Genomic DNA, 17376 nt, shown 5'->3' on the forward strand with positions numbered 1-17376 from the left:
GCATGTGCTTACAATTCAAGTAGTTCTTTTGAATCTTTATGTCGTTAAGGTTCATTGGTAAAACCGAATGATGTTAAATCCCAGTATAGTGAAATATTATTTTAGATTTTCTTTTTTAATTATATTATATTGTTCATGTATTATTATAATAATATCTTATTGAGATGTATCTAAGAAAAGCAAGGGAATGTTATCTTTTTTAGTTAATGAAAATTAATTATTAAAGTAGGTTAGTTATTAATGGATATATCAGTCAAGTTAGTTATCTGTGATGTTGTATTGTTCTTGGTATCTGATTTATATATCTGTCTCTGTTTCTCGCATGCTAATATCTAGCTTTTCTGTCGAAGTAATCTTCAGTTTTTAAATCCCTCGATATTTTCTATTGTGTCTAGGCAAAATATATAAAAAGTATAAACTAGAATGGGATAGTAACAAGAACAAAACAGAAGAAGCAACATAGTTATGACAAGCCTAGATAAAAATGGATAAACCTGACGAACAACTTTAAAACATATCATCAGTAGTTTCTTCATAGAGCATTTATTACTACATTAGAGAAAATGTAAAAATATACTAAGCAATAAAAATAGGAAACAACGTGTCTAATAAAAATAATAAAAAAATAGTTGATAATGGGAAGAAATACATAATAATGAAAAAAAAAAACTGAGACATAGAACAGAAACTGACGATCGAGTCTACAAATGGGACTGTAAATAGAGGGTTTCCTAAAAAAAATAGTCTAAAAAACTAGCAAGCCATCCAAGCAACCGAGTAAAGTACGACAAGGTGAACAAGAAATAAAATATAAATCAGCAAAAGGAATAAAGAAATATAAAAATAGGAACTTGAAATTTAAGAGAGATATATTATGAGGAAAGGGCAGTTAAAATTTAAAATTTAATAAGTTAATTAAAATATTTAAAACATAAAGCCAAAGGATGTAATTTAGATTTTGAAGATATTACATAAAAGATTTTTATAAACTGTCAAATAAATTGATAATACATAAAGATATAATGTAATACCCAAGTTATAAATATAGTTAACTCCAAGCTTCGACACAAGATAAAAAAATGAGGTAAATGATGAGTAGTATGAGGAACTATAAAATGTGTTGGACCAAAATCCAAGCAAAGAAATTATAATGGTTATTTAGGCTGCCAATACAAACATATAGTAAGATGAAATCTATGTAACTATTATATAAAAGTAAACACGAAGTATGTAATTATAATGGGTTAGGATTAATAACGCTGGCAATTGAGAAGGACCTGAAAATCATGAGTATCGATTTTTAAAGAGAAGATGTTTAAAAAGGCACTTAGCATATCACAGTATCCCAGAAAAATGGAGAACTAACCAGATAGACCATGTATTGATTTAAGCCAAACGGGCAAAGCTGATTACAAAAGTGATAAGTTACAAAGGAGCAGATAGTAATTCTGATCATTTTTTAATTTTAAAATTTAATAGTTAAATATAGTTAAATAGTTGAATTTAATATGCAGGAATTGCAAAAATGCAAAAAGAAGAGATGGCAATCTACAAAACAATATTAACTCCAACTATAGAGAAATAAAAACACAAGGAGTAGAGTACATATGGAAATAATTTTCCAGTGTTGCAACAAAAGTAACACAAGAAACCATGCAACTACGATTGGGTTGAAAACAAATAAAAATACAATTTTAACTTAAAAAAAATTCAAAGAGATAACAACAAGAGATAAACAAGTCATAAAGACGACTATGATATTGATAGGCAAAAAACAAAAAAAAAAAAAACACTTATAATAAGAATAAAAATAAAACATTTTAAAACTAGTAAAAAGATATTTTCAAAAATGGAAAAAAAGTAGAGGAGAAAGGAAATAACAAACTTTTATAAAAATGCTAAGGAAATAAAGGTAGACTAAGAAAGATTATTCTGGGCTTTGTCTATCTCCTTACGGACGATCCAGAAGCGGCTGCAGCAAAACAAGGATGCAGTTGTCCAACACCTGTGACACCTGGAAAAGGAGTGAGGCATTAATGCAATTTATTATGACAAATAAGTTACACATACTAAATGTAGACAAAAAAACCGGCTTTTATAACTAAAACTAAAAAGTAAGTAATAAACATAACAATAGCCTTAAATTTGAAACTTCTTAAGTAATTTTATATCAGAATGTTCATGAATGTGTCTCAGAGTATGTAGGAAAGAGAAGAGCTGGTCAGGGGATAGACATATAAGATACACCTTGGAGGAAAAAACATTAAAAGTCACTTATCGAAACCCACGTTCGACTAACTAGAGAGCTTAGATAGAAGTTTTAGACCAGCATCTGTCGAGGCTGAGGAGGACGATTAATGATGTCACGGATTTATTATTGGCAGTGGATGCTTTATATGTCACTGCAATTACAGTGTTCTAAGCAATCTGCAGCAATATAAGCAGCAGCAGCAGCTACCAAACTGAGAGTCACGCAGAGAAGAATGGAGCGGTCCATGTTAGGAATAACTCTGCGAGACAGAATAACCAACGAAGACATCAGAAAAAGAACCGGAGTGACTGACATCATCGAGAAGATAGCCAGACTAAAATATAGATGGGCAGGACACATAGCCAGAATAACAGATGGGCGATGGACAAATAGGTTATTGGAATGGAGGCCTAGGGAAGACAAGAGAAGCGTCGGTCGACCACCTACAAGATGGACTGACGATTTAAGAAGACTCAATAAAAACTGGATAAGAGCGGCGCAAGATAGACGGGGTTGGAAACATGAGGAAGAGGCCTATGTTCAGCAGTGGACTCTTGAGGCTGGATGATGAAGCAATCTATCCTCTAACGAAGTAGGATTCCACCAGAAATACTATAAAGAACTCTGTGTGTTCTTTATCGTATCCCTGGAAAAATGACATCGATTCTGTTTGTTTTTACTCTACATCCATATGTAGTCCAAAAGATATAGGCTTCTACGTAAACATAGGATCGGCTTCTGTGATCATTTATTACCTGGTTAGGATCTAGAAGACGTGTTTCAGGTATGAATGGCGTGAGTAATAATTTACCCTGCAGTTGAAGATTTGTTAAGGTGTTTTATATAAATTTCAGTATAATTTGTTGCTCTGTTCACTTTGCCAATTTTAACAAGATAATATTCAAGTGAGTAGTGTTTGGTGAGAAGACCTCTATAATTATTCCGATTTTAGTTTTCCTAAACACTAAGAGTATTTTCCGTAGCAAGCACAAGGTTTCTATAATATTTTTTTGCTTGCCTTTGACATGGAATATTTTCCCAGCTTAAGTACTAAAGAGTTTGACAAGGTTTGTATACAGGGTGGTCCTTAAGTAATTGTACAAACCGAAACCGTAGATTATACACTTTAAAATATTACAATTTAAGCCAATTTGCTTTAATAAAATAGTGATATTAAAAAAGATACAGGGTGTTAAAGTGGAAATTTAAAATTTTATTTTTCACTATAACTTTTACGTTTGTAAATATTTTTAGACAAAAATTTACAATTGGATGCTTTTAAGTAGGATAAATTATAATTTTATACATACTTTAATGTAACTGACAGGGCGCCACATATGCCACATATGTGGCATAAATTTGCCCTTAACTTTTTTGTTCTTTAAGATAGCTCTATTGGTGTTAAAAAATATTAAAGATACATTATTTTGACAAAGAAAAGATATACTTGTTAGTAACCTCAAAATGCAACCGTTTTCGAGATAATCGCATTTTATAAGTCAGCTGCATAATAATTCTTAGTTTGATATTTGTGCGGTAAAGCACTGAAAATCTCTAGATAAGCATAATTCATAGTTTATTCTTATTAAAACAACCTAAAGATAATAATGTAACATCACAAAATGCTTTGTTATACATCTTTTTCTTTAGGTGCCGTGTCCGTATTCAGAGGTTGGCCGTCATCATGTTTACAATTTCCCTTTTCTATCGCTTCTTAAGTTTCTATACTGACGTTGTATTCGTTTTTCTCTATTGTAAAATGCTGAAATCCCAAAATATGTGGTTTATGCAAAATGGTACACCACCACATTCTAGAGAGAAGGCAGTTAGAACATACTTAAATACAACTGTTCTGAACGTTGGATTGGTCGTGGTAGTCATATTCCTTGGCAATGTGGTGAGATATTGATATAATTATTTAATTCATAAAAAATCCGAAAAGAATATTTATTATTCATTACGTAAATTGTTTACCCATTTTATTAGGACAAATAATAGAAACTAGAGCACAGGTATTGAATAACACATATGTGTCTTGTTTCGTAATACTTTTGCTACAAATCTAGCCTTAAAGACTCAGAGCATTTTTACAAAAACATCATCGTTGGCCTAATAACCGATATTTTTATAAATATAGTAAACACACGGGCAATTTAGCATAATATTAGTTCGTTAGTAAATAATAATAGTCCATTTGTTCAAGATGTAATTATAGTTACTCGTAAGCTGTAACATAATTATATAAATAAGTAATGTCATCGATAGGTTATTCTGTGTATATAAGTAACCAAAACCAATGGACGAGATATATCACAGTTCAATACATTATTTAACCTCTGCAACAATTAAGATGTAGTTCCAGAATATACCATAAGATTTGGATATGTATCCAAAAGAATATATTCATACATTATACATTATAGCCACCAAGTAGCCCAGAATTTAATCCGCTTGATTTGGGTGTATGGGGCGCATTAAAACAACGTGTCTATAAGAATCCCATAAATATTCGCAACCGACTATGGGAAGAAATAAATACTGCAGCAGTTTCTTTAGAACCAATGATGCTATTTAATATGAGAGGAACTTTTATGGAATATATCGACAAATGAATTAAATAAAATGGTGGACATATCAAACACTTTGACAAAAATTTATGTTATTTAGTTTAACTATTTCTTAATTTGGTTTGTAAATAAAATGTTTTGATTATGACTTTAATTTAACATAAAACGTAAAATGTTTGATTTAAAATTCTATTATTCTGTTATTTTGTCAAATCCTATTATTAATTATCCTGCTAATATATTTATTTTATTTATTATTTCTTTACCTATTAACTTTAGTTTAAAGTATTTTATACCAAAATTCAGAAGTATTAATGTTTTTGTCTATTTTTCCTTCGTTGCCTGATTGCTTTAAATCAGAATTATGCAGCTGATTTGTAAAATGCGATTATCTCGAAAACTGTTGAGTTTTGAAGTATTAACAGGTATACCTTTTTTTAGTTAAAATAATGTATCTTTAATATTTTTTATCCCAGATATAGGTAACTTAAGGAGCAAAAAAGTTAAGTGCAAATGTATGGCACATATGTGGCGTATGTGGCGCCCTCTATCAGTTACATCAAAGTGTACATCAAATTATAATTTCTCATATTTAAAAGTACCCAGTTGTAAATTTTTCTACATAAATATTTACAAAAATGAAAGTTATAGCGAAAAATAAAATTATAAATTTGCACTTTAACACCCTGTATCTTTCTTAATATCAACATTTTATTAAAACAATTTGGCGTAAATCGTAATATTTTAAAGTATAGAATCTACTGTTTCTTTTTGTACAATTACTTAAGGACCACCCTGTACAACCATTAGAACATTTTAAGATTCAGATTTTTTATTTTGCCACGAAGCCTACTATATATCCGTAAAACCTTTACTGTGATGCTTACCCCTAACCAAAATCTAACAAGATTATCTGCATAGTCCAGAGGACGAAATAGGTATCTTTAAACTTAGCTAATAAATTGTTAACCACTATCGACCATATTAGAGGTCATAAGTCTCTTTATTAAAAAATATTTTATTGTTTTATAGTGGTCAACTAATCTGCGACATAGGTAAATATGTTTCTAGTAGTTAAGATAGTCAGTCTATGTTCTATATTCTACAATCCATTTGATTGTAGAATTATAGAATGTTTTACAACTTTTCCCACTGCGTAGCATGTAGAGATTCCAATGATGGTGTTGCCTAATGCTCTTTGGCAATGAACGCACATAATTTCATATCTTTTGTTAATATGTTTTTTTCAAGATTTTTACACACTTGTAATTATTTGGCCCTTAACTGTACTCTGTCAAACATTATGAAACAAATTATAATCAAAAACACTCAAATTTTTACAAAATTTTAAAAAAGTGAATGCTTTATTTATAATAGTTCTTAAGACAAAGTTATATGGAAAACATAAATGATAGTAGTTGAGTAAAAGATAACCTCACAACGAAACCTAAATTAATCTACACCGCGAAAACATCCGGCTGCGTGTTCAAGTTTTATTAGAGGCAATTTAAGTATAACGATTCCAATTTCATTGGGAGATAAAGTGGAATTTGTAAATTATGCCGTAAATTAACCATGTTCTGTTTTACCGATATAGAGAACAGAACTCTGATTGTATGCCCGAAATGTATGTACTTTCCCGGAAAATTAAACGCTTATTGGAATAGGCTAATAGGGAACTGGTGATTTACGGAAATTGTCGAAATATTTTCCCATATATTCAAGAGACTCAAATAGAATGATTTAAACAAAAATTGTTTGAGCTTAGTGGTTTATTAAAAGCTTTGCTTAGTTACAGGGTGCTTTGATCTAGTATTTTAAATATTATTTTTATTTTTAACTTTTATATTATCTAATATTTAATATGTTTCTACAAAAATCTTGAGAATGACTACATGTACAAAGATACATTTAATAGTAAAATCCTTCTTTATACTACCATAGCTGTTAACAAGTGAAGAAATGGAAGAAATAGAATGAAGAAATAAAAGTATTAAAATAATCTCACTTTTTGTCAAATAGCTTAAACTTTATGCCTTGAAAAATGCAAATCCATTATCAGGCCAGAAACTTGACCCAAGCTTATATTTATGATATCTTATACATGTTTAGTTGGGTGAAGTATCAGGTGATCTAGCCGTCCAGGAAAATCAGTAACTTTAGAGAAACAAAGGGAACTGGTAGATACTGCTGCTCTATGAGGACTGCCAGTATCTTGTTAAAAACTTGGCTCTTATTGTTTTAAAGTTATATGGCATATCAACTGGCTCCTAAATATTCTAAATATTGTCTTAAATATTTCTGTTTCTTTTAAGGAAACATGTTAAATTGAAATTTTAAATAATTACTTTCCACATCCGGGTCTTTCTAAGGTTAGTTTTCAATTGGCTCCTATTTCTAGCAGTTTTAGACCAGTTAGCATTATCTTCCTGCCAACCTTATCTACATCAATCCTGTGTCTTAATTTTGTTCTATTTCTACGTCTATTTTTACCTTCGCTAGTAGAAGAGGTCATGTACGGTAGCTTTCATTTGATCTGGCTAGATGTTTCCAGTCCACTTTCCTGAACTTACGTACCCACCAAGGCTTGAGATCAGGAACTAGCTCTTCCGTCTACCTTATCTTTTCGCTATCACTCTCCCAATCCCCTTTTTCACTCCTCGATCTTTCTCTCTCTCTCTCTCTCTCTTTCTTATTTATATTTCCATCTCAACAAGAAGATCGATATCACTGCTCCAATAACATATAGAGCCCCATTTAAGACCGTCGTACAGGTGCTTAATACACTAAGGAGCTTTTGCAAAGTCTTTAACATTTTAGCGTACTTCGCCAGTATTCAGCACGATGCAACACTTCTTTTTGTGCTACCTGGGCCTCCAATGTTCGGCATCAGCAATACCAGCGCTTTCAGATTTTGGACCGCCTTCTCCACTATCATTTAGACTTGTACTCAGATCCTCAGTCCGTTCGAAAGCCAGTACCTAAAGTACTTAACCGATTTAACCCGTGAGTCGACTATAAAGCGAAGGGAGGATTTGTTGTCCCTTGATGATTTACTAAAGTGCTAGCTGTAAATCGTTCTCTCTGATCCACCTACTAAGACGATACAGGGCTATGTTAGCCACATTAACCATGTCCGTTGTCTGACTCGCCTGCGCAACTAGTGCGAGATCGTCAGCATAAGCTAGAATCTCAGCACCTTGTCGACAGGACAATGCACATACTGGAACCTAGTACCGAACCCTGTGAAACAACCTGCGACAACCTGATGCTGGTAACTTTTTTCCTTACGAACTTGCCAGTAAAGTATCTGTCAACTACGTTGACCAGATACTCAATGCCAAATTCTCTCAGTTTGGACATAATTTTTTCCCATGATGATGCCATGTTAAACGTATTTCTCGTACCGTATTCTTGACCACTGAGACCTTTTCTATGGTGAACCTTTTAGCTCCAAAAGCTATATTGACGGTGACTCAGCGCATGATTTCCTTCCAGTTCTCGCTTAAGGCGGCCTTTTAAAAGCTGTTCATACAATTTAGTTACGGAACTCATTCACCAGATTTAAATTTGTACCATTTAGACTTAGAGATTCCTATCTCTTTAAATTTTTTTTCTAACAGAAATATGTGGTAAACTAGGAAACACTTACCAACGTAATCTCCTGCAAATAAAAAAAAAATAACATTAGAAAAAATTGTTGAATATAGAAACTTCTTGGCTTCCCGTTAGCATTTATCCAATAACTGGCCAATGTCTTAATAGTAAAACAAAATCGGATCCTTTATCTCAATAAGAGGTACGTACTAAGAACCATCGATAGCTGTAACACCCGAGTAAAAGAGGTTCTTTAAAATCCCTGCCCCTGTGAGCAAGTACCCTCCAGATATTTCAAGCAAGGACCTCTATACGTGTTAGCTAAGCTTTTTGAGTTAGTAGGTAATGTTACTTCCTCTTTCTCTTCTTCCTAGGAGCACAATGAGGTTCTGTATCCTCTGCGCTCTAGCTCTAGAGCGCAGAGGATACAGAAAACGATATTATCATATCGCTTTCGTTCACGGCCGCCAAAGCAGGTGGCGCCTTTGTAAGCTAACTACTGTTGTAGTGAAGTTTTGGGAGACATTCGTTGGACTTTCCGAGTTTGAATTTGTATCAGCCCAAGTGTCTGATGAGGCTGGGATAGGCCGAAATGATCATAACACTTTATTGATACCGATTCGAGCACGGGAAGTTTAACGAATTTGTCCTCATAGGCCATATATTTGGCCATTTAATATATATATATATATATATATACATACTGCATAGAAATAATTATATGCTATTTATTTTCTTTCTATACAGTTTATATGTATATATATCTATATATATATATATATATATATATATATATATATATATATATATATATACATATATATATATATAAATATATATATAGACATATATATATATATATATATAATATATATTTGCTAACTGTATATGTATATACCTATTTAGATAATTGCTCCCAGTATCACTTCTTTATACCGTTGTCTGACAGTTTGTCATAGTGGCAATAAATATTAGATACATTTTAGCCAGCTTTAACTTGACTCCAGTCAGTGTGAAACCATAAATCTACTCAACAAAACGGCACTAATGATATTGAAATAGAATGCAGGTGCAACATGCATATGCACCTAATCTAACGTACACCCTTTAGGGAAGTGAGACACTACTGTATCATTGGCGTGCGAAACAATGTTGGAAATTAAATTAACAAACAATGAAACTAATGTGTTTTTACATTTTTAAATAATGTGTTGTTCTATATTAAGAAAATAGTAATTTATTTGTGATTTGACGTAGTTAGTGAGAATTTACTACGTATTATAAAAATCGAGTTAAAACGGATTTAACTCTCCCAAATATTAATAATTTAATGAATTGTTAACCAATCAGTAACTAACACAAATGAATTACGTTCTTTATTAAATATATTACAAATATCTATTTTGATTTTGATTAATTATATAGAGTTTTAGAAAAATGTGGTATGCAATGTATAACACGTTTATTGGAATTGTCTAAGTCGTCTGATGGCTGGTGTTATCCACTTTTCTCTTTATAAAAAAATACCACTAGATGCAATGATTGCGTTAATTATTTTCTTCTCTAAAAACTACATTAATGACAAAAACTCTCGTAGATATAAAATATAGCTCCTTCTTATCCTAATCCGTTCTTAAATTAAATCCATGACTTCTGGATCAACATTCCAAAACCCAAATTGACAAATTAATTATTCATCGCCGCCTCTGTTAAACGTATACTCTGTCGAGGGATAGATGCAATCTGCTTTTTGCCATTCCTATCACGTTATATTCTGGATAACTATTCGATATTTTATTGATGGTCAGCGTCATCTTCCTGTCTATCTAAATTCATAGAGTGACCGAAAATTTACCTTTAGCCGTACCGTACAAGCTCGAGCTAGACCGCAGCCCACCCATAAATAATATAATGCATTTTGACTTTGAATGAAAGTGGGAGCTCGTGTGATTTATTTGGAAAAATTGGATTTTCCATTTGCTATAGTGATTGATATGGAAATTGAGTCTGGAAAGAGGATGGATAGTAACTATAAAAGTGATTGGATACAAACTTTTATGACTGTTGGGTAAAGTTCGGAATTATTGGAAACAACTTTATTTTATGTTTCAGTTAAATATAAAATGTTTTCGTAATTAATGCACTAACGTCTTTATATCGTCCTGAATCTATTTTCTTGTAACAATTGTGTTTTTAAAAAACTATGTAATAGTAACAATATACAACTACACAACAAATTTACTTTATTTTTTTGCCGCTTGCCAAATCGTTTTGAAGTTTTGAAAATTCTACGCTTTGTTAAAAATTTGTTTTTGTATATAGTTACTAAAATGGATGTTCCTCTATTCATCTGGCATTTATCGTATTTTTATTGTACTATTAAATTAACATTTTATCTGCTTGTTCATATCTCCCATATCACTGTCCGTACTTCAGGTATTTATCATTTTCTTCGACCAGAGGCGGACTAAGGCCTGGGCAACCTAGGCTTACAAGGGTTTGTAGGGTTTCCAATTTTTTATTAAAAAACAACGCAATACCGCAATGGCAAAAGGGACGAATAATTAGAAAAAATGTACATACAAAATTTTTGAAGCATGAAAAACTCCAGTGACCTACCACTTTAATTGCATTTTAATTTTTATAACAAGATCTAAAATCACTGGAAGCATTGAAAAAACAAATATGATAAATGAAAAATAAATATATTGGAGGGAGGTAAACGTGTGGTGGTGACAATCAAATCTATTTCTTCATACTCTTTAGTTTATCGTTTCGTGTTAACTTGAAGAGTTTTTTTAGTGAAGAATAATGGTAATTATATACATGCTTTGGAATATTTATCCGAGTTTGATGCATTGTTGTGGGAACACATAAAAAAATATGCAAACTGTTGCATAGGTACTATAAACTATTTGTCGTCTACTATATGTGATGACTTTTTTTCTATTACATAATATATCGAAAGATTTTGAACTCACATTAGTGAACGAAATAAAGAAAGCCAAATTTTACTTCCGCTAACTGTCATTATTCGCTATGTCTTCCAAGTGGTATGAAAGAAAGATTTATGGGATTTCTACCTAGATTTTCTTAAAATGATGAAAAGTTGGAGAAAGTTATTTTAGAATTTTTAAATAATTTATATAAAGATATCACTAACTGTAGGAAACAGAGTTATGATATTGCGATTTATATGTCAGGTAAATATAAAGGACTCCTGATTATTGCATTTACGTGCCTGGTGACCTATTTTGCCACATATTTAGCAGGAGTCCGTCCTGTTTTCTCCCTTGCAGTCGATTTTACCATTCCCGAATCGCAAGCATCTAAAGCTCCGCTGGATATGCAGTCTCTCTCGTATCTTGCACAAGTTCCAGCCAATAGGTATATGTTCTTTTTCCAGTGCGTTCTTAGCTAGGTACGATCCGCATCAGTCCTACCGGGACGTTTGATGAATTTATTTATTTACTCTTAATGGACTAACCATTTAGAGTAAACTAATTAGTTAGTAGTCCCTGGGTAAAATCCCTGTTGTCTCTGGTCAATGTGACTACTTTTACTTATTGTTGACATTTAAACATTGCAAAATACTTTTAAATAAAAAAATGTGTTTGAGCAACTTCTTTGTGAGTTATTTTGTTCACTACTTTTGTTATCAACAATGTGCGATTGTGCGCCATCAAAAACAAAAATTAGAGTCGAAGGACTAAATACGGAATCCACAGAATACTTATACAGAAAAAGAATATCAGAAGAGATTGCTGGGAATGAAATATTAGAAAACAAAAACATCAAGGAAGCACAATTAACGTAGCAACAGGGTTATTTAGAAAACCACATATTAAAAAGGAAACCATATGGTGTAGAGAGAAAGTGAAGACAAAATGTGAAGAAAAGAAGCAAGCCTTACCACAATACAGAATACAACAAACACAACAGGTATATAACCACTATAAACGAATCAGAAATTAAACGACTACTTTAGTCAGACAAATAAAAAGGGAACACTGGCAGAGCTTCTCAAAACAGATGGAACACGACCTTTGCGGAACACACAAAGCAATATGGAGAGAGATCAGAGGACAAAGAAAAGAGATGAATAAAATAATAAAAACTAAACATATTAAGCAGGAAACATGGTCACACCAGTTTCAATCCCTATTGATAAAGGTGACAATAATGAACCACCAGCACTAGAAGTGATGACAAACAAAGAAATAAATATTAAGGAGGCGGAGATACAGGACACTAAGAAAATTAAGAAATAGAAAATCACAAGAAGAGGACAGACTACCGAATGAACTCCTTAAGTACGGAGGACCGGATATAACCAAACAACTAATAAAACTAATTTAAAAATAATAGAACAAAACAGAATACCAAAATAATGGAGATCAAGCATCCCCTATACCTCTCCAAAAAAGGAGACAAATGGAACCCGAAAAATTACGAAGAAGTCAATTTATTAAACAAAACACTAAAATTAACAACGAAAGTAATAACAAATAATAAAATTATAACACTAGCAGAAGAACAATAATATTTTAGGTCGGGAAGAGCATGCACCGACACTATATTTTAATTGAGGCAAGTGCAAAAGAAATCGTTAGAATACAACAAACCAGCATATCTTACCTTAAGAAGGTATTTGACAGGGTCAAATTAAAATACGTTATCCACTTATTGTAACGCAAGAGAAATACCTCTTAGGAAAAATCAAAATGATTTACTAAAACACCACAATAACAGTAAAAGTAGAAGAAGAAGTAACAACAATAAACTTAATTAAATAATCTGCTATGCAGACGACACGATACTACCCTATCAGAATGAAGACAATTTATAATGTAAGCTGCACAAATTTAATATAACCGCCAGACAATTTAACATGTTAATTTCTTCAAAAAAGACAAAATGCATGATTATACATAACAGCAAATGTACTTAGATGTAAATTGGAGCTGGAAGATTAGATAATACAACAAGTGATTGAGCTTAAATATCTAGGCAGCATACTATCTAGCTACGTACAGCTGGAAAAGAAGTGGAATATTAAGTGAATAGAGCAAACAAAGCCGCAGGTTGCCTGAATAAAACAATATGGAGAAATAAAAATATCGGGAAAGAAATGAAAGGCAGAATTTACAAAATAGTCATCAGACAAATAATAACATAGGCGGCAGAAACACGATCTGACAATGGACAGAGAGGACAAAAAGAATGTTAGAAACAGCAGGGATGCAAACTAAGAAAAATTGATGGTAAGACACTAGGACACTGGGACAGACCTAGAAGTACAGATATACGACGTAGATGCAAGGTGGAAAACATCACGGACGGGGTAAAAAATTGAAGAGTATAATGAAACGATCATATTATAAGCCGAATAACAACAAGTAGAGTAGTAAATACGGCGAGAGACTGTTTCCCAATAGGAAGACCATCAGTAGGAAGACCACGAAAACGGACGAAACGACAACTTACTTAAGGCACTTTTAAAATACTTTTCTTCTCAATTAATCCACTTAAGGTTAGCCAACAAAAAAGTACATAGTAAAGTGAGAAAAAATATATGCACACATTAAGTCTGTGTTTTTTTTTAAACAGATTTTGGTTTCTAATTCAATTTGATTTTTAATGATAAATAGGGAGAACACATTATCTGTTTATGTTGCTACATTGCCCTGTAAATTATCGTACAGTCATTATTTGTTTACTTATTTCGTTAATATCGATACGCTCGTAGATAAAGTTTGTGGCTCGTCGTTAAAATTATCTTCCATATAACTTTCCGTAGTAGTACCGTTACCAACTGATTTCAATATTTCTTCTTCTGTTAGTAGAAATATTAGTTAATATTTCTGTAGCGTGGCAATTTTAGCAATGGGTCTAGCTCGCTCAATAAATAAATAAAATAATCAGGAGCAACAATGAAGGAAAGAAAAAGGAATTATCAATTATTTCAATGACAGTCGAAAATCGAAGAAATAATGCAAACGGTAGTAAATTTAAAGTGTAGATGGGTAGGGCATATAATTATGATCGACATTTATAGACTGACAAAATCAACAACCAGATGAAAACCATTACCATAATACTTGGGAAAAACTGAATATCCTGTGATGTAATAGTATGATGATATATTGATGAAGATATCCTAATGAAAATTAGCTAGGAAAACTGGATTGCAGAGGTCTAACAGATATCGATTGAAATAGTTATTAGAAGTCTATGTGCATATATAACGAGAAAATTAGAAGAAGAAGAAAAAATAACGAGGAATCAGAGAGAGAGAGAGAGAGCGAGAGAAAGATAAAGTGAAAGACGTATTTTTTTCTTAATCACGTGACCTTGAAATTCAAACAAAGAGTTTTTTGCTGCGTACCAAAAGCCGTGATAAGTGTGTTCTGATCTGTTAGTGGAAATCGTTCTCAAAATATTTTTTTTTCTTTATTGTATATTGTGTTAAACGTATAGGTGTGTAAATAAACAAAAGTGAAAATGTTAAACATACTTTATTGTTTAATTCGCGATATATTTATAAACTGAGATTTGTGACGCCAAGTGATGACTAAAAAATAATATAAATAAATTATTATTATGCGAACGGTATATTAGTTCTAACGGTTCATATATTTTTCAAATATTTTACAGTGTAATGAAGGAAGAATAAAAAAAGGTATAAAAAGTTAATTGTGGTAGTAAATGGCTTATTGAAAAGTTAATTAGCAAATTAACTTTTTCTTTCGTTATTGGAGGGATATTTTAATAATTGAAAAACGAAAAACCTCTCTCGAGGAGGAACAAAAGGAAAGGAGAGAAAGAGAGAGCCCTTTGAAAAGTTAAAAGTGCATTAAAGAATTTTCCATTATGAAATTTCTCAATTAAGTTAATTAGTAATCAAGTAATCTGTTAATTAATTGAATCCATCATCGGTAGTAATCCGAAAGCTGCCACTTCAAAGTATAGCAGAACAATTTCCTATATATCGTTAATTAGACGGCGTTTGTAATTAGTGGAGGCAGAACACCACCACTACCGAAGTTGAACGCTGCGACGCCCCAATGAATCCCCCCTTCGGCCCCCGCGTCCCGCCAAGCTTTCCATCGATTTCTGGAAATATTCCGCTTCATAAAACACCCGACCACACTCAGGGGGATCAGAAACAAAGGGGTAACTGAGAAAGGATCGCTCAACATTTTTACTAAAAATTTACGAGCCCCTGCTTTGGAAAATATATGACAAAATTAACAAGGATGCTGACGATTATCTTTAGACCATAAGCGAAAGATTTTAATACTTTGTTTCATAGGAAAACTGTCTCAAATTTCATAAAATTTAAATAAATAATAACAACGTAACAATTATATATCATTTGCGCCTTTCGAACTGGTGATAAGTAGAATTAACTAAGTCCAAAAACAGAAATTAATTATTTTTCATTATTATATTAGTTCGAAGGGACTAAGTACCAAATGAATATTTCGTTTCTGTGGGTGGCTCCACAGATTGTTACCTTGTTAAGTCATAAGCGTTGTTTCTCATTTAAGGTGCAAAATACCATCATTTTTATTTTTTTTAATGAATGAAACATTTTCCATAAAAATAATCCTTTTTGCCGTATTTTTTCTGTCATTTTGCATTCTGTTACAAAAGCATTTTATTTGTGCTATTGTGCGTGACTTACACTCATAAAAATTGATATTAAAAAAAGATGATGATACTAGACAAATAAATATGGAATTGTAATTTGGTTTAAAATTCAACAAAAACATAATCTTTTATAAAAGATAAGTCTCCAGTGTCAAAAAAAATGTACTAATTTCAAATCTTCGAATTTAGATAGTATTCAAATGTTATAATAATTATTGTTGCAAAACTTGGACAAAAATTAAACTTTGTGATGATTTCTACTATTTTAATCCAAACGCACAAGAATCATTCCTTATGTTAATATACTCTATATAACCCATGTTCGCTTAGGGGAGGTTCGCAAAAGATAAAATTTTAAATAAAGAATTATTCAGAGTTTGGTATATTGTTATACCTGACAACTAAAAAATAATTTTTTTGTTAATGACTGTTAGTGCAATGATTCTCAACCTGTGGGGCAGGGGGCGCGGTATTATTAATGGGGGGCGTGAGCCTATTCGAAAAAAACATCAACAACATTGACTAATTTACTAAAATCAAAACAAAACAAAATTCTTACAAAATAAAAAATAAAATACACATGAATACTGATATAACAGGTATAATTATAAAGAGCACTGAACACTAAATTATGAACAAGTTTAATAATAAATCAGTGACTTCTTTGAGCTTGTTTTGTAGAGCTCGTGGAAGGGGACCTTAAAGTTGATCGAAACGGGGTGTAATATTAGAAATAGACGTTCTCAGTTCTTTTTCTATATTTAGCTGCGATCTATATTTGGTCTTCAAAGCAGCCACCGCAAAAAATCCTGTTTCGCAAAGGTAGGATGTTGAAAACGGCAATAGTATACGGAACGCTCTGGTTTTCAGTGCAGAAAACTCATCATTTACTCCTGCCCAAAATTCAAAGAGGGATTTATTATTAAACTGTTTCTTGATTTCATCATTTGCCGTGAAGTCAATGAAGGTTTCTTCTTCAGCAGTAGAGAGCCCTTCCGGTGTAATTTGGAACGAATTCCTAACCCACTCGTAACTACGTATTAATTTGTCGTCGGCAAAAAAATATCTTTTAAAATTTTTAGTCAGCATCGCTAAATGATTTTCAATGGTTACAAAAACAACTTTCACGTGTTGTTCTTTAACCTTGTAAGTTTTAATACATTCATCCACATTTGCAAACATTTCTAGGTTTTTTTTGCTTTAAATTTCTGCTCCACAATTCCAATTTTTTACAGAAACCATTAACTTTATCACTCGTATCCAATATATGTGTATTGGTTCCTTGAAGCTGAATGTTCAAAATAT

General features: G+C 31.9%; 2 protein-coding genes across 2 annotated transcripts in view; one reads left to right on the forward strand and one right to left on the reverse strand.

Annotated features, from left to right (window-relative positions):
• LOC140447769 (LIM domain only protein 3) overlaps window positions 1-17376 on the forward strand; it is a 1475576-nt gene that overhangs the window by 234195 nt on the left and 1224005 nt on the right. The window lies entirely within an intron of this gene.
• LOC140448994 (zinc finger BED domain-containing protein 5-like) lies at window positions 16771-17253 on the reverse strand. Its single transcript, XM_072542134.1, has one exon. It carries the CDS (start codon window positions 17251-17253, stop codon window positions 16771-16773), a length of 483 nt encoding a protein of 160 aa, XP_072398235.1.

The sequence above is a fragment of the Diabrotica undecimpunctata genome, chromosome 8 (assembly GCF_040954645.1).
Source record: "Diabrotica undecimpunctata isolate CICGRU chromosome 8, icDiaUnde3, whole genome shotgun sequence".
Classification (NCBI taxonomy): Eukaryota; Metazoa; Arthropoda; class Insecta; order Coleoptera; family Chrysomelidae; genus Diabrotica; species Diabrotica undecimpunctata.

Bases quoted from the DNA above. Each gene is read 5' to 3' on its own strand.
- LOC140448994 (XM_072542134.1), bottom strand. From the start codon at position 17,253: ATGTTTGCAAATGTGGATGAATGTATTAAAACTTACAAGGTTAAAGAA.